Genomic DNA, 27,001 nt, shown 5'->3' on the forward strand with positions numbered 1-27,001 from the left:
ACAATGTTACACGAAACACTGCGTTATTTTGAGATAGCTATGTAATGTGTACGTGTTTTGTAATTCTATATTGTAAATCGTGGCAGGAAATATATTTAGCGTGATAAAGAAACATAAAACTTCTAAATATGTAACTATTTTTGTTAACTCTACGTACACCCGGCTGCTGATCTATTCCGACGTACTGGCCGGCATACCGCACGCCCGTACCTACGCGTGACTCCGCCTCCGAGAAAAATTCTATTGTGGTTCATGTACCAAATTCCTCATCGTTAACGCAGTCATCGCACTATCACTCCAAAACTTTTTGTTCGCCTTATTTCATCCGCGGACAACGATCTCGACTTTTGAAAGTATAATGTCATACGTATATCCACATTCCAGGAATTACACGTCATTTATTACATTCATTAAGATTCATCGGGGTCTTATTTATGAAATGATGTCGGATATGTATGGAATGTATCTTAATCGCTTACGTCGCTTAATGAAATATGATAAAAAATAAATAATAATAATTAGGATAGTGATAAAAAAAAACTATTCTAATCATTAACGATGTACGTCGTAACGATGCTCTTCATTATCATAGCAAAATAAATAACACATTGTCCATCAGTATAAATAAATTAGTTTATCTCTCATTATAATTGTAAAAACATTTATCGTAATATAGTCCAATCGAAATCCAAACAGAAATCGGTCGCATCATTACTAAATCGCAACATATGTTTGTCAACTAAACTATTTGTGTCAGTTTAATCAAATCATAATGTCACATTTTCAACTGGCAGAGCTCGCCCGATCCACTAGTGGTCCATTGGCTGTGTTCCCGCAGGGACGGTATGCGTACGTTTCACAACTCTTTGTTCGGTCATCTCTTATTTACTTGATAGCCGCGCAGCTCGGACGTCTGTCCACCGTCTAGCCGTTTACGTGCCGTGGAATTTTCGCCTCGGTATTTGCATGCCATTTTATGTATTAACGCAACGACATTCATTCGTTGAGCCAAATATTTTTACGCTCCCCGACTTAGTCTGTTTCCGCTTCAGAAAACAAAAAAATGCCTAACGTCTCATCGTTCTTATTTACTTTAGATTATTGATAAGAATATAATGATTAAAATAAATTTCTAATTTTACATATTAATATACATTTTAATGCTGGCATTCGTTTGATAGTAAAGCTACATACATCTAGTTTTAATTAAGTACTTATAAAGATGTAATAAACTAAACTGTACGACTCTCAAATTTTACAAATAAATTATATTATCTTTCAGAAAACAAAAAATGAAAAAGGTAGAATCACCCCTGGATGTGCTCTCGCGCGCAGCAACGATGGTGCAGCCGTGTCCAGCTTACCCCGCTAGTGATTCGGATGGTTTTGGTAAGTAACTATTTTAAAAAGTAATTTAATATACAGGACAGTGTATCAGCGTGGTATTTTTGTGGTGACCATGAATATTAAGCAAAATAAGGTAAATTATGGACATAAAATCTAAGCATTTGGTAGATATATTGGCTTGGCTATTTTCATTTACCTAGGGACACGAGAAAAAAATTGCCGATGAAAACTCATATTCGAACCCGGGTATTACAACTATCTTTGTCCTTTACTCACTGTGTTAAACAGACTATATAATTACTTGTTATACTACAAAGGTGAGTTAACTTAAAACAATTAAAGTTCAGCCAAATCGATATAGGATGAATAAACGATTTCTTAGTAGGTATAGACTGCATATGCAAAATGAAACTGATTATGAGAAGCTATTTATAGATTCCGAAACAAAAAGAAATGTCAGGCGGCAAGTCGTTGATACACTATCTGCCCACATGGCTGATGTAATTCGACACAAAGGGCCGCAGCTTTAAAATATGAAACAAAACATACACGTATTCATGATGTATACCGGCTCTTGTTTTACTTTTTCAGCAGTTCAGATATTTTTTATAAATAAAGTAATTTTTTTCTGATGGATTTTTTGGTGGAATCACAAACATTGTCACCTTGATCTGGTTCAAATTTCTTAGTCTACATTTTTGTTCTACAATTATAAATTATACAGAATAAAGAAATGGTTTACATTTTAACATTTGTGAAATTTGAAATTATAAGCTGTTCCGCTTCATAATTTCGATTTTTAATTGTAATTTTAAAATTGCAAACAAGATCAGCTCGACGATAATCACGCATCTAGTAAACCAGTTAATACAAAACATTCTCTTGCATCTCGACGGACTGACGATGAAAATTTCGCAAAGCAAAGTGCATAGAAAAATCTTGCCATGTCTAAATTTATGACAGTTCCAAGTTTAGTATCAATCATCGTATCATTCAAGGCCATTCGAAATCTCTGCAACATTTTATGTAGATATGCGAAACATCGCTACACACATCAATAATTTTAGTTTAAAATTAATATTCCGCTAGTGTGGTTTATGTAAACCATATACGGTAGCAAATTGTGATTCCCTTGATCGTAACAAAATGACTATGTTTCTCTTGTATAAAAAAAATATCTATATTTTTTTCTACTCAGAGGAATATTATACTCTAAAATTAAACCCGTCCCGTCTAAAATGAGTCCCGGTCATAGAACAACCACTATTGACATTAAAAATACTACTTTCAAAACTGGAACAATTTTGCAGTCAGTACAGTTATTTTACAATAATCAAATTATATCATTATTGAACTTTGACTTAGACTTTTAGACCAGATAATCACAAACAGATTCGTCCTAATGTGTTCTTGTTACGTAATTTATTAAAATAAACACTTGTTAATTACCACGATCTCCTTAGTTTCGGTTGAACCTTAGATGTATAACCTTAGATCTTTCAACGTGATTTTCACCATCTTCCAATGACAGTATAATAAAATTTTGTCCCCAAAATAAAAAAGACAGTTATTACAAATTGCCTACCTAAGTCCTACGTCCTTATGTGGGTATTTTTTTTATCTTTCGCGTGTATTTTTTTTTAACTATTATATTTCTATTAATTGGATTCGAGCAATGTGTGTGAAGATGTTATTGTTATTTATTTTTAACTAACTGGCTTATGAGTTAGACTTAAAATTTTGAATATAGTTCAATTCTTAGCTATAATATACTATAGTGATGACTATGCAAGTAAATTAAAAAACGTAGCATAGGTATTAAGTATTTTTTTAAGTACGTATTTAATTTGATGAGGTTCGTATATATATGGTTGATGAACATCACATTGTACTAGTTCTTTCAGAGTATTAATGGATTAAACAACATGGATTTATATTTTGAAATATCCTGAATTCTCACAATGAATTTTCAACGTGTTGAAGCATGATTTGAAAATTTTAATGCCGAACTATTTACAACATGTATTTAATTCAATTTTTTTTTTTCAATAAAAAAAGTTCGAAAAAGTACATAATATGAAATAAATTACAGACAAAAATAAGATTATCTTTGTTTATAAGTTATTTCATACAGGTTGTCGCCTGCTGCATCACTGTCGTCTTAGTGGTGGGCGTCAGGTGCTAGGCAAAAAGTATGCCTAAGTAGGAGCCTACCTACGTTCTGCCTTGGAGTTCAAGCTTGCTTCCTAGCAAATTTCATAAAATTCAGTTTAGTGTTTTGGTCGTAAAGTACCGACAGACAGATAGAGTTACCTTCACATTTATAATATTAGTGTCTGTAGATTATACTTTAAAAGAAATAAATATATAATGAACAGGTGTATTAATGTCATGTTATATTGAAGAATAAGTATCATAGGGTATATACCTCGTTTTACCCGTGCAAAATCGGAACAGTACAATTATGTGAGAAATTTATATTAGAAATCCCATTGAAGTATGCGAACACATTTTATTAGGGTTATATACGTTATGTATTATGAATTAGCTGTAGCAAATATTCGTAATAATAGTTATAATTAGCGTACCCTTGCTCCTTAGTTTTGATATTTGTTTGAATGGCTATTGCCATCAATACTCGACGCGCGGCCTTGTAGGCGGGTCACATTCCAGATTCCAGCTGACATTGTAAATCGTCATCTGTTGTAAGGATACGGATACATTAAGTAGAATGTTAGAAAGAGAAGAATATATACTAATATAGAGAGATTATTTTCCCTGTACGAATACACTTCATTACATTCAAAGATTTCAATTTCATATTATTATATTTTTTTGTCATCTACTTATCTTCATTGCTGTGCTATTTAACTTTTAAGTAATTATAATAATCATTTTCCTTGTGATATAAAGAACATTAAACTGTGAAATAGATAAAAAAAAAATCAGCTAATACGTCATCTTTATATATTGTATAATTTACAAACGACAACATGGACAACTGTCGATAAAAGAACACTAAATACATATTATGTACGACAATAATATATGTTTTAAATAAGCTTAAATAAATGTATTTCATTACATTTAATAAATGTGACCGCATCCTATATAATCTAATCATTATAATTTAAAGAATTGGTAGTCGTTTGTGTATGCGATTGATATCTTATTGTTGTCTTTAAATGTTTCCAACATTCCGACCGTGACTTGCATTTATTAAAGTATCCTGTTCACGAACCAGCTAACCTGACACAAACAGGAGAACGAACATGTTTTCCTCGACTGATGAACAATGCATTGCATTGTCGGATAGTACTTGTTTCACGATAAAGACTTCGATTTAACCGAGTGCTTTAGCTTTTCCAATCGTTCATTCGTTCACTGTGAGTGATTGTTTGTTTTTTCTTCTGTCGCGCATTCAACCAACACGTCCGGGTAACGTGGGGTCGCAAAACACGACAAAACTGTCATGATTGAAACGTCAAGAAATTTTATAATTATAGTGTTATTTTTAATATGACAATTTACTTTCTTTCTGGTTACTATATACGTAAGAAACGATTAGTTTTACTTATTAATGCTAAAATTGCCTACACATTATATAAAAACCTCCCCGTATCCAATTTTTTAAGTTGCAAAGTAAATATATGACATATCAATGATTTATGTAAAATAACGTATCGTTAATATTACATAAGAAATCAGCTTAAGAGAGTTGACGTGTTTATTTTGGTTGTTAGACCTTAAATGCAAGATGATCACCAACCCATAACGCTGCTGGTTGACTAATATATACATACTTATTTATATGTCAGAGATTTCCGCATACCAACGAATTGTGAATACATTTGTATAATTTATAACGCCAGCAAGTACATTTTCTTTATTTAAATATAACAGAAAGCGTTTTCGTTATCAACGAAATTTATTTCTGTAAAAAATTAACGCATATCTCGCTATTTACTTGATAAATCGCATTCATCCAATTTCTCTTATTTAACTACGCTAGTTGTGCTATTATAAAGATGGGCTGACAAATGTGAGTATCTAATGACATATCTAATCAGAGTTTGGTCACGCAAGTTGTCAAACGATAAGTTCTTGTCGTCGGTTGTTTACAAACAATTGTCGGGTAGCAAATAATTATGCAACGCGATGACAGAAGCGCGGACTCGAGCCGCATCGTCATTTACTTTCGTTGCTCGGCGTGCGTGCGCGTGCGACGGACTACCAGAGAAAGCGCTCAGGAATTTGGCCGGCCTCGTCCGAGCTGACGCTCCGTGTTCTGCCTTCCACTAACCGAATGCTATTCGCAATATTTGCGCCGTATTACAACACCACCTACCGCTAACAATACGTAGCACCCAGCGCTGATTTAAAACGACTACGAGGCTAGCACTGCCATTCGAAATCTCGTCTCGCTTATCAACATCTCATATCAATCATCATAAGCTACTTTGTATGTAGCCGTTTTACAGCTCTCTATAAATTCAATACCTGACATTATATCGGATTATTCACGTCGAAATGTACTTTATTAGGATGTAGTAGGGATGAATATAGCGTGTACAATAATATCCGGAACGCTGAGGCGGCGTGTTACGGTTTCGAAAAGAATGCAGAATGTAGGTTGCGTTGCGGACTACAGTTACTAACATTCTTAGGAATGCAATCGTTGATCACTATTGTTGTCACAAAATATGTTTTCATAACCTTTGACATCATAATGTTAACTTTTGACCAATTTAACAAGACATTTTTTTTGTAAATTCCTCCGTGTTCCATTGCTTTAAATGGCTCTTTATGGTATTGTATATTATTTTACATATGTATACGACATAACGAACGGAAATCATAAACGCGATGTGATATTTTCGTGCTTTTTTAGGAGAGTTATTAGAAATTTCTTCAATTGCTTCAATAAATCGATGGAAACTTGGAAGATATTTGAAAAACAAAAATCTATTTTACGACGAAAACCTTGTACTTAAACAATCATTCTAACGTTATTGCGTTGATTATTATAGAAAATCAAGTGAAAACCCAATAAAAGCAATAATTATTATTACTTAGGTATTCGTGGAATTCGTAAACTCATTTGCAATGCCGTGTACCGATACATATAAAATTGTAATTAGCGAAGTGTGTTAGATCACGGCCTTAGAATATAGACAGTAGAAATTACATCAAGCATACCTTATGTAATACAATAAGCAGCATAAAGCTAGCCTTAGCTAATATTTTTGTTACTCATTTCGATAAAAACTTTGTGACATATGAGTGAGTATTTCTCGAAATGATTTTTTTTTAAAGTTAGCAATATAAAAAAAAATATCCAATGAAATAAAACACGAGAAAATTGGATTTAATTTATGTATCATTAATAATAATTTTATTTATAATAATTTGAGGGGCATCAGCCGACGCGTAAAGTAGTGCGGTCGATCCATACCACTGCTGGTGATAACTGTTCTAAGGTTGAGACAATACGCGAGACGGCCCGAATAGTTCGAATAGCTGCACTCTCGCTTGGCTGCCAACGAAATGGAATCCATTGCCATTAGAAATTCTACTATATGATGACTTCATTGCTATCGGATTCCTTCGATACATTTCGCATCACGCACGTGCATTTTTGTGATGTCCTGTCACATCACTAAACGGAATGTACAACTTTCATCGTTAAATATTAATAAAAATAAGAGCACTCTGATATCAAACATGCATTGTTTTATATTTAATTTAAAATGTACATACACAGCTAACGTTGTATAACTTTTCTAGTATTCCTATTCGAAAGTTATTGTACGTAATAGGTAAATGTAATTTTTACGATTTCTGAATGTCTAAATTTTGACAAATGGCTTCGTTTTGAGAATTTGTTTTTTATGGGAGGTTTAATGAGTGTGATAATATTGCTAAGTTTGCCTTTCGACTCGCATTTTTTTTATTTATTTTGGAAGGTTAACGAGATAGTCTACCACATCATGGTAACCTTCGTCTATATACTGGTACTGCATGAAGTATATTCTATGAGTCACTAATGATGGAATCTTTAATACATACTTGCTCACCGGGCTTGGTAAAATAACTGTTTAGTGTATGATCCAGGCGGATTTGCACATAGTACTTACGATATAACAAAGGATTTAAGTAATAATTTAATTAAAGATTAAACGATTTTTTTTATCAATGATAATCCCAAAAAAAATATATTTTTATATATACATGGGTAAGTAGACTTCTTACGTAATTATCAAAACAAAAAAATAAAAGTGCATACAAATTCAGCATTATAACTTACTGAAAAAGCAATTACCCTTCAAAATAAAAATTAATTAATTATTATTATTAATTAATTTAATTTTGTAGAACTATTAATTATTTGGGTTCATTTATTAAGCTTTAACTATTAAAACTTAACTTTACTTACTATTAAAACGACGTTTTATTTTGTGTCCTCGAAGTGTATGTAGACAAAACAATTTGCAAAATAATTAGTTAATCTTCATTTCCTGTAATAAAAACATGATTATAAACAATACAGATAAATTATAAACTTTTTGTTAAAACATTTTCATAAAGTAAGAATACCATATAAAAAATACTTAAGACAAGAATAAAATTAACGAAAAATAATAGTTACTATTTTGCGTTATACATACATTATTTACTCAATAGACTGCTAAAAAAATTCGTAATAATAAATTAAAAATTATAATATAATAAATACATATTTTTGTTGTATTTTCTATATAATATTATAAATACATAATTTTGACGATTTATCATAAAAATTTTTAATGCATTTCGTATAAGTTGGATCCTGTATGTATCTGTGTGTAACGGAATCATTCAACGTGATTTTCATCGTCTTCAAAATCTAACACCTACTAATGACCGATGACAATACAATCATTTAATATTTTTTTCTATTTACCTGGCAAAATATCGCCAGGATGACAAATTAAAAAAAAAACTGGTATTACAGGTTGTCTACTAGTGTCCGTAAATTTTAGTCCTTTGCGTGTTTATTTGGTTTTTTTTTCAACTATTATTTCAAACCTAAGTCCACGCCCCGATATATATACGACCTTCGTGTTGCATAACAGAATAGCACCATGTATAAACCGAGTGTCCGTACGTGGCAGCCCTGACATGGTTCCATTGCAATAAACTAAAGAGTAGCCCTATGAAGAATTCGCTTATGCCTATGGAATATAAAAAACTATTTCAACACCAAAACAATGATTTATTAATTATTCCTAAAAATGTAACTAACTTCATAATAGCAAAAAATTTTTTGTACTCTTCATTTGATCATCGTTCACGTTGTCAGGGGTACAGAAATATACAAAGCGTACATGTACAATATTAAAACCAACGTACATACGAATTCGCTAAATGTTCGTCAATATTAGCATAAAATGAAGACTTGCATTTGAAATTTAGATAATCTAATGCTTACAATAATAATTGTTTTCTATTTTCACGAACATTGCAAAGGGAGATTCGAGAGGTCTCTAGCAATGCGTTACAGCCTCACGTTCTAAATTTACGTCTTGATGTGTTATTTGACGAGAAAACACGAGTTGCTTCTCGCTTCCCTACAAAATATTTTAAGGCTGAGTATACAGCTCGGTACACATAAGTGTAGGACATTCAGATGCAAATAATAACGTAAATAGTTAAATGAGTCTGTTCTGTAGATATGCGACTGTAACGTAAAATGTTTGCACACTTATCGCACATATTCGCGAATGTCCTGCTCTTTATCGTAATATTTATTGGTATTAATATTAAAAGTGATAGGTTTTGAAGAGGTTAATGACACTATTCTCATTATCATATTAGTATAATAAATTTTTCGACAATGTATGCATTTGTGTCTTATTGAAAAGGTGTGTAGATTTATTCGTAATTAAAAATATAATGCAGCGTCTATACATTTGTCTAGGTATCTGTTGGTGTTTCGCGATATAGATTCGATATTTCGCTTCGTATATTTTAAATAATAAATATTTACTTAATTATTATTGCACAAAATTCCTAGGCGCGGCATGCCTAAATGAATAAGCGACTGTTGCATCACTGGACATGACTATACTTATACTGTTTATTGAGAATTTTATTATCGTCTACACTAACTAAAGCGATCGTTTTAAATAGTTTAAACATCATAGTTCCATCGATAATACGACAAAATGACAGATCGATCGAAATAGAACGGATTAAAATGAGAATTTGGGACTCTAGAATTTCGGCGAGTCATATCGAATGGCTAAGAAATTCATCATCATCACTGTGTAAACATCTCAGCTGAACCATGATACTGTTAGATGTTAACACATTGCAGATGTGGGAAAGTCTTGAGAAACAGTAAAACTCATTCTGTGTAAAAATACAATTTTAATCGTAAGTATTAAGCTTGTGAGAGCGCAGTTTTACGGAATCGTTTAATAAAAAACCCTCTGCTACATATTTACTTCTTTTGATGACATTTTAAAATTAATTAAAGAATATTTAATTTTACTAATATATAAATATTAATACTCATACAGAGTATACATATTTATATATATTATTAATAAAAGAGTAAGTCAGTAACATTCTTATTTTAAAGGATTTGTTTTTAACAACTATGACTTCATACGATACTGTCAAGACTTATGATTAGAGACTAATTTAAAAAAATATTCTAAATGCCATAAATATTCGAATTGACCAGATAAGATTTTTTATAAAATAAATATCCATCGTAAGGAACGATAAAAATAAAATTTAATATTTGATGTTTTTCATTCATCTATAAATCTTTAATGTTGTCCATTAAATAAGCAACATTTTATTTAATCTCATGATTCCTTTAGATCATCAAGTCACGTAAAAGCCTTCACATATTTTAAGCATACTTTTTGCTGGTCAAACAAGGTTTCTATAGATACTGAAATTAGAAACGCGATCGACTGTGCTTCCCTCTGTAGGTAAAACGAGTCAACTTATAAAGGTACGTTTTTTATTATAGATGGCGCTGTAAACACAGAAATAAGTCTTACAAGTTTTATAACAGATGGCTTTAGTTGTTTGTTAAAAATGATGATTGATGATTTTGTATCAATATAAAATATCGATTTTAACCGGAAAATATTATTAAGCACTTATTATTTTTATTGACTTCAACAACTACATTCAGATTTATACCTACAAAGTACTGAACATTAGAATTTAATAAAATTTATTTACTTATGTAAATAAATGCTTCTATACATAAATGTATAGTACAAATTAAATTTTATAATATATACATATATTAGCTGTCCGATCCGACTTCGCTCGGTTGTAATGAGTATACTCAAAACATATTTGTTTTTAGTTCCCGGTCGCAGCGCCACCGGCTCCGATTTAAACCATCCAAAGATTATCGAAATCAGTCCAATAGCTTAGGAGTTCAGTCACATACACACGTACATAAGAGTTATATAATTATAAAAAGAACTAGCGACCCGCCCTGGCTACGCACGGGTGCAATGCTGAAACTAAATATACTACAGATTATCTTTATATCCAACGTACACATATTTTTTGTCATACGACAATGCAAACCGCTATCCCTGCATTTTAAATCTTCGAAAATTTTCATATTGATCCATATTAAATGCAAAAGGTATTTAATGTACCTAATTGGTTATCTAATTACAATACAGCACTAATCCTTATGGATCTGTCTCGTATGACTCAGCCAGCGTTTGCAATGCAAGCGCAAAAACATTGAATATTTACGACATCACATTAGACACCTCTAAAATTATCAGTGTTTCTCTACTATATTATGCATGTATTATACATATAAACCTTTCCCTTGAATCACTCTATCTAATAAAAAAACCGCATCAAAGTGAAGCTTGTTGCTTAGCTTTAAAGATATAAGCATTCATAGATACAGCTAGACAGCGGGTAGCGACTTTGTTTTATATTTCGTAGTGATTAACGGTAGTAAGATGGTAGACAATGATTAAAAGTCTGAAATCAAGCGTACCATGCCGATTCAATAATAATGGTGATTCTAATAATCTTTAAAGTATAATTATTATGGATGATATACCTAAGATAATTTCTGTTAGATTGTCAAAAAAGAAAAAAAGACCCGCTGAGTTTCTTTCACCGGTTCTTCTCAGGTCAGGGTGTTTCCTTTTCCGAACCGGTGATAGTGTTTAATTTGACTATCAATAAGTGTAATGTTTCTATATTGAATAAAGGAATTTGAATTGAGTTATTCATTCAACACTCAATACATCTGCAAGAGCATTCTCTACAAATATTTTCAGTCTAGTGAAATAAGTTTCAAGATTGCGCACAAGAGAATCAGCACCGATTGTCAATCGGAGTCTCTCATAACTGTCTTCGATTGCGCCGTAAACGAGTGAAAATAACCGTCGCTTTAAAAGCCTATATATAACAAAGTAGGTCTTGCTGTTCACACGTACCCGTACTTATATCAAAGTGCGGAATGCGGAATTGTTTTGAGCGCTTCCCGCACTTTCGCTGCTTGCATCCGCCTTCCTTATAATAATATTACTTCGCGACGTAAACAGATGTCAGATGTGTCCAACGATGATCACTCGATGGAATACAATATTAGAAAGTATTTATAATGTTTTGATGCAAACATTATATTAATAGTCGACTTTTCAAGCGTTTATACGAAGGAATATAAAATTTTATAATATTCGAAATAATATCAATTTTCCTTTAATATTAATTTCATCTAAATAGAGTTCGTATCATATTTATTAAAACCAGTATATGTTTCATCTGATAAATATTGTAAGCACTTTAATCTTACTAGACATATAAATAACTTAGTAATCAATTTATATATAAACGAAATACCGCTGACTGATTTATCACGCGATCTCCGAATCTATAGGTCCGATCGACTTAAAATTGACCGTTGTTACTCCATTCGCGACGTAGACGCTTACTAAGGATTTTCGGAAATTTCAAGGGGTTAAAATCGGAAGGGTAATATTGTATAAACTTTTCTCGTACGAATTCGGTACGGGTAACTAGTAATATGCAATAAATTGTAAAACCATTGAATTAAATTATCATTTTACAAAGAATAACATGTAAGTACATACTTTTCGTTAAAATCCGTCAAACTATTCGATGTAGGGCAATCATTCAAACATACTTTCACATTTATAACATACTTAATTTACTAGCATTATAAAGAGTATATTTTAACTCGTCACTTGTAAGTCAACGATGTCATGTTTAAAATAAATATATGAGCTACTGCATTGCCAAGTTCGCGTGGTTCCTCTAAAACTGCGTGCGTGTTGCGTGGATACTTACATATCGGCATTAATGCGGCTGTTATCTGAGATGTTGGATAACCATGCACCGGCCCCGCGGCCACGGACGCGCGGACGCGGCTACTGGCTTCACGCAACGAAGAATTTGAATACAATTATCTCCTACTGTATACTTACAATGTCTTTAATGCAACGTGTAATGCATAATCTAGTCTCGTAAATCGTCTAAATATAACGGATATAATGATAAAATTATAATATCAACGTTGGCTACGCTATGGCTACCTATTTATATAGGTATCTATTTTCATATTTAAGAAATGAAATATATATACTTATAAGTCCAAAAGTTATTGTAAACCCATTTTCGAATTTAAAAATCCATATTAATTTCTCTATAGCTAATAAATTTGAATTTGAATTTTTTTAAGCGTAATTGCAAGCAAATCTATCCTAGATAATTCTTATTAGGTGTCGTAGATATGAACTTTGAATGATCATATCTATATTTATAAATATCAAATAAAATATTCTCATTTGTTCGACGAACAAATGCTATATCCCTTTCCCCATCCGGGTAAATAATCGATAATGCGTGCGTGCAAATATACTGCCCTAAGCAACCAGCGCACGTCGGATGCGCATGCTCGCCAGCCCGCCACCGAATTACTCGCATCCTTTCGATCCTTACCGCGCCGTGCCGCAGGCTATACGAAATATAATTTAGGGAATTAAATTAAAATTGTATCTTATTTTTTTGATACCTAAATCACATACTTGATTAAATTTTTAAATGTTTTATACATGCCCTAAGCTGTTTCGATTTGATATATGGGTTCTTTGTTCTTGATTTTACACATTTAAAATGTCCTCCTTGCCAAGAGACTCGCTGACATATCAACGTCTGAGCCAAATCCTTGAAACGACATATATTACAGCACTTGAATGTAGCATTGTGATGGAAATATGTTTTGTGAAACGCCAGTGAATAACGCGATATAAAAATCGTCCTACGTTTTAATTCATATATACTAAATGAATAAACATAAAATACGATATGTTTGCCAGTATAAAGTATCAATTATACGTAATTTAATCTACCTTTTAGAGGAGACACTTAAGCTGATGTAAAGAATAAGCCTGTATGTCGTAACATGTACAAAACATAATTCTTTAAATCCCATAGTAGACTGCGTATTGGCAAAGAGTGCGTTGTGTAACGCCAATATATACTTATTCTTAGACAACATATTAAAAAATAAAAAAAATTAATTACAAGTGCTTGTGTTTTCTCGTCCTTTTTAATCAATTGGAATATTGTACCAACTAGTTGTCAAAACTATGATTATGAATATTATGTACAGATGTTAATAACTCTGAAATTCCATATTATTTCACTAAAAAGAGAGTTCTAACTTATACAATAGTAATATTTTAAATAATCTACAGCCATTAGTTAAATGCATCTATTTTATAATTTTATTTGTTAGTCCATTGTGGATTATGATAGTCAGGTAGCCGGTCCAAAGACTGGCGCTCCGGTTGAATGGGCGGCGCGCGGCGAACCAAATAAAAAGAAACTGAAAGAAATAAAACGCCGTCTGTTAATTACACTCCACGGGCAATTTAAAATATATTTCCCTTCGGCGTCATGTCTGGGACTCGAGAAATTGTATGATGATGAAAGGTTTTTTACACGTCATCTCATATAAAAGAAAATTGAATGCCCCACAGATGGGCTAAGGTCACTTCCTTTTAATGAGCGGTTTTGGAGCTTACTCTATCACGGTGCAGCATATGATGATTTTCCGAATCTTTGTCGTAAATATGTTAAGATTGACGCATTCTAACCACTGGGCCGTTTAGTCTCCTATATTATCTCATACAATTATCATCAAATCGAAAGTTATGCTGATTATTTGCTCGCTAGTAAAGATGCTAAGTAAAGCATGAAATTAGTCGGTTTAGTAATTGCTTCTTTGATTACATTATACATGTAATCTAAACGAAACGCATTCCTGAATAATAGTTGTATAACACGAAGACGTTTTTCGAAGTCTAGGTGCGTTATTGTATTAGTACCAGACTTTAATTAATCTAGCGGCGCCATCCTCGGTCTACCTGTCGGCAGCCTTTTACCTTCGCTCTATTAGACAATAAAAAGCTAATGCCTATACGATGGTATAACGCGGCAACTTCTCACAGTTCAACTTCGCCCATCTCCCCACTACTCCCTGCCCGCGCGCATCAAAATAAAACAACCTTCCAAGGATACAACCACCGTAATTTAAACTTGATCATTAGTCGTGTTTTTCGCAAATCATTTTATACTTTGTTACAAACCAAATACGACTCTGTTTCGCTTAATGTCACTGCTTCTCAAGTATAGATTCAATAATTAAACCAAATATAACTTTAGTGCTAAAATATTAAAGTTCAAAGTTGCATTTACTATAGAGACAGGCTGTATGGGCGACGGAAGGGCGAAGAGTAAAGAGGGTTCATTAATCCCCGCACCCTGCGCTCACGCACTTTCATGAATGGGCCGAACAGGTTGATATATTCTTATACAGGCTGGTAATAAATATTCCGTACAAATTTTGAACCATGAATTCTACGAAAAAAGATCTAGCAATCTATTGAGAGTCAGTAATAAATAGTCTTCCTTGATTAACCTTAACATAAAACAAAATAATTTCAAAGATACAATCGGATATTTTATAATATAGAACACTAGAACAGAGCGATCACAAAATAAGGTCATGAATATAACACAAAAATGTGTAATGTCGTCTGTTTCTTTGTGCAAACGAGATGAGGTCACGTGAAGATCGTGCCCTCGATGACAGTTATCAGCATATTTCCGAGTAACCATAACAATAGGCATTCAAATACGTGTGCACTCTCGTTATGAACATTATAAAGTTTTTTTATCAAAGTGGAAAGCTTGAACGTAGGCTATTAGTTTGATATCGACACTTTATTCGCACCCTGTACCACAAGGTTCGAAGGAAGCGCCGCAACGTCCGGCCGCGTGGATGTAGCATGATGCTCTTTTTCCTTTTCGGTTTATTTTTTGTTCATCTCATTTATTTATTCCAATGTAATCTCTTCCAGCTCGTTTTTTATTCAGTCGACCTTCAGTGTTACCTGTGCAGGGACGCCAATGTGTTGTCTATATAGAAATCGCTCCAATTTCCAAAAGGATTGATTGTTTTGTTGGCAGTTTTCTGAAGTGCAAAGTTTAAGTGAAATTTAAAATTTGGGTGTTTTAATATGTCATGATTCTGAGTGTTTTTTCGAGTTTTCTTATGGTGTCGCGATGATGGAACTCCCGCATTATTTATTTGTTTTGGCTCGGACTTCTTTAAGTAGTCTGGAATTGCGTTCAATGGAACCTCCTCAGTCGCCTAAGTTTAATATGCCTCTATGGCAACCGTGGATGGCGTCTCCAAATAAAGGTATATAAATTAACTTTTTGAATACTGAACTACATTAAACTTTCTACTTTACATTCAATGGTGTATTAAATGCTTAGTTATTTTCCTGAATAATTGTTAACACTTATGCCAACGATAATACGAAATATATACATAATTGAACATACTTGTTTACTTGATAGTACATAACTATGATAACAATTATATTATAATATCCGGCTCCGCAGACAACAAGAACACTATAGTTATACATATGTATAACAAAGTTAATATGAAGTGTTTTTCTGTGTTATACATTATAATTATTTAAATAAATTTGAATATAAAATATTTAAAAAATGTCTGTTAAATACTGAATCTAATAGATGGTATAAGCATAACATTATGAATAGATATAGGTAACATAAAATAATGGTTCAGATAATCAGTAACTAACTTAATACATACTATGAAATAAATGAACTTCATAATAGTGCTATGGTATACGGCCTATCGATGTTAAATGACAGACGCCGGTTTGATTGTAATCACTTGGAATATTACCGCACCTACTTCTAACACCAGCTTGACGCTTATATGGAAAGGAGAATTGAAACAATGATTATTTTCAAAACGGCGTATAAAAATATAAAATATTTCTCAAATGAATCTCAATCAAAATACGTTATTCGTACATGTGAACAAAAAATAATAATGTTAACATGTTTCTTGTTAAGTAGTACAGTTATGAATGCAAGCTGTTGTATTGCATTTTATTTGATAATGTTGAAAAGTAAAATTTAAACTACTGCAGTAATTATTTTAGAGTTAGAGCCTGGAGTAGTTTTAGTGTTAACACCTAATTTTAGTATTAAACTAAACTCCTGTATTCCTGCTAAGCAGCGTGAAATTTTCGAATAGCCATATCAGACAATTATTTAAGGCTCTATTTAATTACTTTTATTAGCAATTAAATTTAATATAAAATTTGATTTATTTCAGAAACTCCGAGTACGGCCTCTAGCGGCGAATCGGAGGGTGACCGCACGCTGTCCCCTGAGGCGCCGCGTGCGCAGACCAAGGAGCTCACCGGAAAGTGGAGGCGAGAACGGCGCTCCGTGCGCCAGCCGGAATACAGGCCAAAGTAAGCAATAATTTAATAAGGAATAAATTACTTTTATTGACCACTATTAAGAGTGAGAACTACAATAATTCACAATAGTTTTAAATTCTTATAGCAACGTTAATAAACATTTTTCTTTTCAAATACAGTTTACGTTATTATATTTTTTTATATAATTATACCTACTTTTTTAACTTACAGGGAGAATGGCAAAATGGCGCTACGATCACAATCGTTCAACGAGCGTCGTAGCGTACCATCATCAATTGCGCGTGCGCAGCGTCATAGCGACGGTGAACTGTCTGACGAAATTGACGATGCACCCGCAAATCTAGCGCTCAATGGTAAAGGTAGGTTGAGATATTTTTAATTAATAAAACATAAACAATTTATTTGTTTACCAGTTTTCAGGCGTTATGTAAGCCCGTCCGAGTGACGGTGAATATCACTTATTAAACATAATAGTTATTCCAATTTCAATGAATCACTAATTGCAATGATTGATGGTTCATTGAAGACGTTTATATCTCATATTACCCATTGTTGCCCTGTAAGATATCAATGGACGAAAATGATCATTTAAAATCAATACATATTTCCCATATTGGACAATATGCTCGTCTGACTATCTATAAAAACGTGTATATAAGAATAATACTGCTTACTAGAAATTATACATATAAGAACACAGAGATAGACACAGAACTTAAACGATCTGATGACTAACTGATTTGAGTCATTGCTCAAATATATGAATGAAATTTATGTCGCTTCGAATAATACATGATGTTCCTAACAAGTCCGGTATATATGTTCTCATTTATACCGTGCAAAATAAAACGTCCTCGTCCTATATAAATAAACTTATGAAACATAACGTGCAGAGTCCTTCCTTCGTTTTTATTATCGATAAACGACAAAGTGATACGTGAAATTTACATATTATTCCAAATATCGAGATGTTTATAAATATTTATTATACGCGATTTACGTTGAATAAAATATTAGTCACGGAAAGAAAATATTTACATTGTTGTCCCCCTGACCGACTTCGACCATGTTATTGGACACGAGCGTCTGCGCAAACACAAGTACATCTATATTATCGATAGGCTTTTCGTTTTTCAGATGTTATAAACCATTAGATCAACGACACAAATAACATTTATAAATAATATATTATCAACGGAAACACTATTTAATTATCTGTTCTGATATGCAATGAACAAATAAAGTCTGACATTTGAGATAGGTATCAGAACCATACAAACAAAACACAGTCGCGGTTCGATAATTGTTTTCCGATGGAAAGCTTTTGAACGTGTTGTTCGTCGTCGTATCTGTTGCACTAATGTTTATAGAACACCTTATTTTTAAAAGGGTCGCACTCTCGAAAAATATAATAAAAATAGCACAAAACGTATTTTTTACGTACTTTATTAATATTCCCCGTATGCTTCAAATCTCATACAGCTTTGTCTTATGATTATATTATGTTAGTCAGATTACGTTATATATTTAATTATTTATATGTAATTATGGAAAAAAATATATAAGTTAAATCATGTCGTGTCCTTTAATGGAATAAATTTGCTGGATATGTGAATAGTGAACAAGAAAAAAATATTGATACTTTTCTATTTTTGGTACATTTATAACAAACACTATTCCTTTTCAAAGTATTTATGATATTTTATTGTTGACGAAATATATTGTATTTTTAAGTTAACAGAAAAGAAGATAATTTGACGATATAAATGCAATCTCACACTCTCATAATTTGCTTAAAATTAATAAAAAAAGTTATTAATAGTTATCATACCAAAAGAAATGTTATACTAACATTAAACGATAATGATATTAATGTAACCGATAGTATACTATTTATAGAAAACGCTTTTGCTTCGAAATTTGAATTTAATTTAACTTCCGTATTAATGACATGCCGTAATTACGTCATATTTGGAATAGCTCTACCAACATAATATATTAAATCTCTTTATCACCGAAGAGCCATCCGGTATTATATATGGACTCGAGATTTTAATATTGGTAGTAATTCTTTAATACTAAAGAGTTTTTTTCTATTCTCAGCTCCACCAGAATACCCTGGAATGAAGCATGAAGCTCCCATTGATATGCGATTGCGGTCAAGACCGGCACCACCTCCCTATAATAGACCTTCAGTTATAAAGAGCAACGATTCTCCTCCCGGTGAGCTGATAATAATGATAATTGTTTTTAATATTCAAGTATTATTCGTTTATCAAATCTAAGATAACCTCGTTAGCGAAGTTTCCGTTATACCTTGCATTGGAATTTAATTTTAGGAATCTGTAATTGATAAATAATTTGACTAACAATAAATCTTAGTATCGTTAGCCTGATTATCTTACATACCTGTATTATATATTCTTATAAACCGTTTCAAAATCACTGATGAATGTTTTTATTCGCAGGTTCCATGTCTATGTGTGATCCTGTCATCGACGAGCACTTCCGACGCTCCCTAGGCGACGACTACATGAACCTGTTCAAAAAGAACTCGCCAGCGGAAAACTCACAACCCGGTCCCAAGCCCAACACTAAGGACCGAGCCAGTAGCCCAATACAGTTCAAGATCGATGAAGATCCGAAGCCAGCAAAAATAATCGCAATGGAAGTTGACGACGCCAGCCTCTCGGTAGACGATCACTTCGCAAAAGCCCTTGGGGACACGTGGCGTCAGATCCAAACGTCGAGATTAAAAGACAATGAAAAGCAAACATCCAAGGGCGGAGTAGACGACCACTTCAGCAAAGCATTGGGTGAAACGTGGAAAAAAATACAAGCCTCAAAACTAAATATCGAAGAAGATAAAAAAGATCAGACCACGAAAATCATCACAAGGAGTGGCGTTGTTATATAATGACGTCATTAATCACTAGGCGGTTCGGTTTACGACTCCGTAAAAATTTACAGCTTTACGATTCTAACTGGAGTATCAATAAATTACCACTTGTTTAACCTAAAGGTCGCCTCTATTGTGGCACGAATTTATCGTTTTTTTCAATTGATATCCATGACAATTCTGTTACCTTAGGCTTTGGGTATACGAGATCGTTTCTTTGATATAGTCAAATATTAGTCACCATTACACGCTAAGTTATTACCTCAATTTATGCGCTTTGCACAATTCACTATTTAGACTAAGTTAAAACGTCTTGTAAATATACATTTTTAATTTTAAAGTGAATTCGAATAGTTGTTGTATTCGGTAGGATATTTGTATTAGTTTTAGTATTTCGCTAATTTCTCATTTCGTGATGTTCCTCTACATATAATGTTCATAAAATTATTTTACTAATTTGAAACGTTCGTTTTTCAAAAGTATGAAAAAAAACTGTTGTACATAATAATAAAAAAAAAAATGATTGGGTCTTTTTTGGTCGTAACATTTAATTTTATAAAATTTAGATTATAATAACTCAGACTGTAATTAATTATATATAACCTCATTTCATAAAATTATATTTTTGTTGCCTATTATTAATATAAGTTAATGTAATAAATTCATATTGAATAACTCATAAATTAAAAAAACATCAGCAACTTCATTGTATCTATTCTTAAATATAACTGTATAATATTAAATTATTTCGTGTAAGTTAAAGTATAATTGTTTAAAATTAAATGATTAATATTACGTCGATATGGTAAGAGTATCGGCTAAAACAAAATAATAATAATTATAAATGTTTATATTTTGATAAAACATTTTTTTATGGCTCAATGTTATTTGACATGGTACATGATTTTCTACATCATCGTTCAGGCGTATAAATACGGCGGCAGCTGGCTGTTGCTATTATTTATATATAATTAATAAAAAAATAATTGTATTTGTAAATAACGTTTTCCTATTTATGCACATTAGTTAAGGATGGAATGTCGTCAAAGAATAAATACACTGATAAAATGTTTTGTTTCATTTATTTCTGTTATACGAGGATATCACACATTGGCTGCGCTTACCTAAATCGCAGGATCAAAACCCAGGTCGGACCAGTAAAATGTTTTTGACGTTTTTCTGTACTAACTTCCCGTATGACTGGAGAATAATTGCTTTTCTTTAGTTAGAAAAATAAAAATAATTTGCTTATTTTTTAACCAATTATTGCATGTAGATTGTCATTTAATGAAGTGTATAATTATATTGTATTTACTGTTTTTTATTTTATTACGCTTGTTTTAAACTGGTTACGAGCATTCAGAGACTCATATTATTTCGTTAATGAGATGTGATCATCCTCCTGCCCTTATCCCAATTTTACTTGGGGTCGGCGAAGCATGTCTTCTTCTTCCATACTTCTCTGTCAGATGTCATCTCACAAGTTCTTTGTAACCATATCGTCTTTCACACAATCCATCCATCGTTTCTTGGGACGTCTACGTTCTACTGATTTTCAACCCAACATTCTCCAGTTTCTGTTGCCAATCTTCCAATCTGCTCTGGATCTCAGGTCCATCTTCACCAACCAGTACAATGTCGTCGGCAAAAAGCATGCACCAGGGTGCCTCCTCTTGTATGTCCGCCTTTAGAGCGTCGATAATCAGCAGGAAGAGGTAAGGACTTAGAGCCGACCCTTGGTCCAACCGTACAGCCACACTGAACTGGTTGGTGTTGCCGGCAGACGATCGGACGTAGGTACATGATCCCCTGAACATAGCACGGACTAACTCCACATACTTACCAGGCAAACCTTTCTCTTTCAATGCCCACCAAAACACTTCATGAGGTACCCTATTATAGGCTTTCTCGAGATCAATGAACAGTGCATGTGCAGGTTCTGATGAGCACGTCTGTACTTCTCGAACAGTTGGCGGAATGCAAAAATAGCGTCCATTGTCCCTCGACCTGACATAAACCCAAACTGAAAGTAATGAGATATGATACGATAAAAAAATTGTAACTGCGTTTCTGACACTTAGAAGTGCGTCTTACTCAAACATAACTAAAAAAGGAAATATTTTTTTTATCCGTCCATTTCACGTGGTATGCCTCCCTTTACGATTAAGGGAATAGAGCGCACACAATAGATAAAAGTGAGATGTGAGATGAAAGTTTTCAGATTAGCTTAACTATTCCTAAATTTTATCGATCGATTCTTTATATAATTAACATCATAACGAAAAAATATATCTTATATGAAATTTGAAATACTTACTACGCTATCATGGAAAATAAAAGGTCAATTTAAATTAGGGTGCCCATTGTCTATTTAGAAAATTAGGAGTAAAATATTTATATGTAATTCAAATCGAAACTCCAAATAGGACGTGTCCTTGGAAGACGGGTAGCCCTAGATTAACCTAATTTTAAGGACTCGGCTTACATAAAAAAAAAACAACAGAAATGAGTCTTCTTCAAATTCGATTTATTTCAATTTGGGCAATAATACAATTAAATAACAATAACACAACATTTTTGAAAGCAACGAAAAAGTTAAATAGAAATAATTATAGCAAGTACATATTATTTTTATGTGTTATTAATCTACAACGTGCATAAATATTATTACTTAAAGTCACAATTTTTTTTTATTCATTTTAAGGCAAAGGGGCCGCTTACAGATTTTGTCATTGCTTAAAATTAAACACGATCATTCATTTCGAATGCATTATTAATCATAAAATCTTAGTCGTCTTATACCTGTAACAAAAGCCACCTGAACTAATAAAGCGTTGTTGAATTATTAGCAACCCTTTGAATATAACAACCTCAACTAGCAGCAACACTAATACTACTGTTAACCTCTAGATGTCCTTTGAAGTATTTGTACATTATACGCCCATGAATATTTTATCGTGACAAGTAAACTTAATATGAAACAATAACAATTACATTATGCATACGATACTAAATTATACTATTCGGTAAATTGTATTTTCTATAAGTCCAAATAAACTTTATTAAATGAATATTGTCAATATCATATGACTTTAATGAACAGGCCACATTAATCCAATGCTGGACTTCCCAAGCGGCAGTGATCACTGCTTCTGAGCTAGGCCCTGTGCTGATCGCATCAATTGGAAACCAAACATTTTCGTAATGTCATCTGACCATGGGAATGATCGCCTCTTCGTTTCATTAGGCTACCACTACCACTACACTAAGACTTTGGTCCTTCCGACCACTTGTCTGGCCAAACTATCCGGCCCATCTTCACCTGAATCTCGTGCTACGCTTCTCTTCGAGTTTTAGTCGAATTTCAGCTGTCGATTAATCAACGAGTAAAAGCTGATTAATAATATAACTTAATATAACTTTATTTATTTCCTAATCATAAGTAGGGTGAAAGGAATATATTTAAGAAGATATTTATAGCGTTCAATCATAATTACTTATACTTATAAATGTGTTGGAACTGATGATTTATTAAATGTTATAACTGGTTTTCTGTTTATTATTATGTATATACCTATTTATATATATGTCAACAAGATTCATGACTTTGCCCCTGATGTTTCATTTTAGAAAATGCTTCAGCTCCGCTCATTGGGCAAAGCGTTGTGTTTGCATTTTATACAAAAAGGAAAGTGTTTACATTTATATAAAAAAATATTTTACAATAAGCATAGTTAACCATTTACTTATTATTGAAATAGGCACTAACCAAAACCAGCTTTTCAAATATCATGCCTAACTTAAATCTGTTATTATTAATAAATTAATTATTATAATATTGCCATTATACGTATTGTAACGTATGAATATTAAGAATTAATACGTATCGTATGGACAATTTACAGAAGAAACTACTTACATTACTACCATTGTTTATGTAGATTAGTAGAACCCTTAATGTTTGTATAAACAACTACTAAATAGTTGATCACTTATTATTAGAGATTGCATATCATACCAATACTAACTTAACAGAAAATATAACTAGATTTTTTTACTTACTAAATTTTCACCTCTTTATTAGAACATTAAGAATTACATACATAATTAAAATACCTTAGACTTTCCTTACCTTCGTCACGCCACACAGTCTAATTGTATTTTTTTTAATTAATGGTTTTTTTCTATCATTGTTGTCACGTTTCTTAAATAACATACCCGTATACTCTAATATATTTACCTTAATATTATGTATGCAACCACCAACCAATGTACCTGTAGGGGTACTGGTCCCTAGCTTACTTGTTGTTACTATTCGTAGATATTTCTTGAGTAAAAGAACACTTTCTTGCTGGTCGGATCGGAATGATTTTATTTCAAAAATGTGTCGATATATATACAAAATCTAGGAATAATATTATCCAATGAAATAATTTCAGTGCATATTTACAAATTCTTTCGTCCAAAGAGAACGCTTACTTTTCTACCAATAGAAAGTTACAAAATTTACAATGATAAAAATTATGATTCAACCAATTAAAAGTTATACATTACAATTGAAAATATTTTGGAAATTAAACTACGAATTAAATGTTCGATTTTTCGACCAATGACGACGCCGCAATTTCATCATCCTAGGTCTTCCTGTTCGGCTAGGCCGAACTGGGTACGGGCCTCGAGGAATCCCTCCTTACCCGGGCAACTCCTCCCCGGTAGCCTTAGCTACCGTGTCATTTTGTTTTGACCCAGTGGGTCAGGGTCCTATGGACCCAGTGGTTAGTCATATTTATTAAGGTTGTCTCAATCGGGTGGTTGTCTAGTCCGGTGGTTGTCGTGTCCAGGGTTGCGTCGTCCTATCGCTGCTCCAAATCGTCGTCATCAATGCCTGCGTCGGGGCAGGTGGTCGGCGACAGTAGGAGCTCACGAGGCTGAGGACGCCCGTCAGGTGGTCTTGCGTGAAGCGGGGCAATGCCGTGGAGGTGACCGCACACGCTTGTGTCCGCTCGAGCGAACATGGTGCGCGCGAGGTGGCGGACGTATTCCTCCACGGTGGGCGTCCTGGTGTCGTTGTGGATGACGTCATTTCTGACGTACCTCGGAGCTCCTACTATTAGACGCAGGCATCGATTCTGCTGGATCTGGATCCTTCGCCTCTGGTGCGCTGAACAAAGTGCGTACCAGGCGGGGGCCGCGTACGTCAGGCGCGAGCGGACGTAGGCACCGTAGATCCTCAGTTTGGTTCTCGTGTTGAGCCTGGAGGTGAGAAGGGTGTGTAGCTTCGACCGGGCCGCCACGGCTTGGTTCACCGCCTTGTTGACGGTGGCAACCATTCGCAGCGACCGATCGATGTGACACCCCAGGTAGCAAACTGAGGTCTGCCACTCTACGTCCTGGCCTCGGAGGGTGAGTTGACGCAGCGGCCTCTCGCGGCCGATAAGCAGGGCGGCCGTCTTCCCGACGTTGACGGCCATCCTCCACTTGTCCAGCCACTCCGGCAGCAGATCCAACAGACGCTGCATCTTCCTTGCAGCGACGATTTGGTGATAGGACGACGCGAAGAACGCGCTGTCGTCCGCATAAAGGGCCAACAGCACGTCCTCTTCACCCTCACGCAGATGGTCGCGGAGGGTGGGGATGTCGTCCGTGTACACCGCGTATAGACGCGGCGACAAACAGCTACCCTGCGGTACTCCGGCTCGGATGGGGCGCGGTTGGGAGTCCGCCCCGTCCACCGAGACATAGAAGCTACGGCCTTCCAGGAACGACGCTACTACTCGCACTAACGCGAGAGGCGCCGTCGTGTTCAGCAACTTGGCCAGGAGGCCGGCATGCCACACCCGGTCGAAAGCCTTCTCCATGTCGAGAAAGACTCCGACGGTGCGCTGCCCTTTGTTGCGCTCACTGGTCAAGAAGCTGAGGACCCTCGTCAGCTGGAGCGTCGTCGAGTGGTTGCTGCGAAACCCGAACTGCTCCTCGCGCAGGGGCAGATGAGGCGAGAGTCTCCGCAGCAACAGACGCTCGAACAGCTTGGCGACGTGCGAGAGCAGCGTGATCGGCCTGTAGCTGGCCGGGCTTCGACGGTCTTTGCCCGGCTTGGGAAGGGCGTTGACCTTTCCCACTTTCCATGCCTCGGGGAAGTGTCCGGTCCGGAGTATTCCATTAAATGCACTCGTGAGCGCTACGAGGCAGTTTTTGGGTAGCTGCATCAGCGCAGCGTTGGTAATCCCGTCGGGGCCTGGCGCCTTCCGCTTAGGTAGGCGGAGGACAGCCTTCCGCAGCTCGGACGGAGAGATGAAGTCGTCTCCCCGGAGCGGCGGAATCTGGGCCGACAGGAATGCCTCCACTTGGTCGTGGATCGCTGCGTGATGACGGACGACATCGGCGTTGGTCATGTCCGGTGGGTTGGGAGTGAATTGCTCCTCCAGGTGCTCCGCCAGGATTTCGGCTCTGTCGCTGGAGGAGTATCTTCTTCTGCCCGCTCGGTCTAGGAGCGGGTAGATAGGGTTGTCCGATCCGGTGAGTTTCTTGCAGAGGTGGTACAGTGTCGTATCGTGCTCAGATGCTCGATCGATGGTGACCTCCCAACGGTCATCCTCGAGAGCCACGAGCGCGAGCGACACCTCCTCTGCAAGCCTGTTGAGGTCACGCTTCACCCTCGGGCAACGCGACCTTGCCCAGAGTTGGCGCAGCTGGCGCTTTCTCCTCAGACGCTCGCGGAGCGAGCTCGGAAGCGGGTCCCGACGTTCCTGCGCAGGGCCGCCGTGTATGGTGGCGGCTTCCTTGGCTTTGATGATCGCCTTGGTGATGTTGTTGGTCGCCACCTCGACGTCGGCGGGCGTCGCGATCGGGACCATGAGCTCTAGCCCCGTGAGTTCCGAGGAGAAACGCCTCCAGTCTACCC

General features: G+C 34.8%; 1 protein-coding gene across 1 annotated transcript; it reads left to right on the forward strand.

The window, feature by feature from the left end:
- The first annotated feature begins 896 nt into the window (after positions 1–896).
- On the forward strand, positions 897–20,624 carry LOC125064064. Its single transcript, XM_047670842.1, has 6 exons — positions 897–958; positions 1,283–1,389; positions 17,090–17,231; positions 17,412–17,560; positions 19,305–19,424; positions 19,670–20,624. The coding sequence occupies exons 2-6, from the start codon at positions 1,293–1,295 to the stop codon at positions 20,116–20,118; spliced, it is 957 nt and encodes a 318-aa protein (XP_047526798.1). The 5' UTR covers positions 897–958; positions 1,283–1,292; the 3' UTR covers positions 20,119–20,624.
- The last annotated feature ends 6,377 nt before the right edge of the window (positions 20,625–27,001 follow it).

This window comes from Vanessa atalanta, chromosome 5, assembly GCF_905147765.1.
Source record: "Vanessa atalanta chromosome 5, ilVanAtal1.2, whole genome shotgun sequence".
NCBI classification, from domain to species: Eukaryota; Metazoa; Arthropoda; class Insecta; order Lepidoptera; family Nymphalidae; genus Vanessa; species Vanessa atalanta.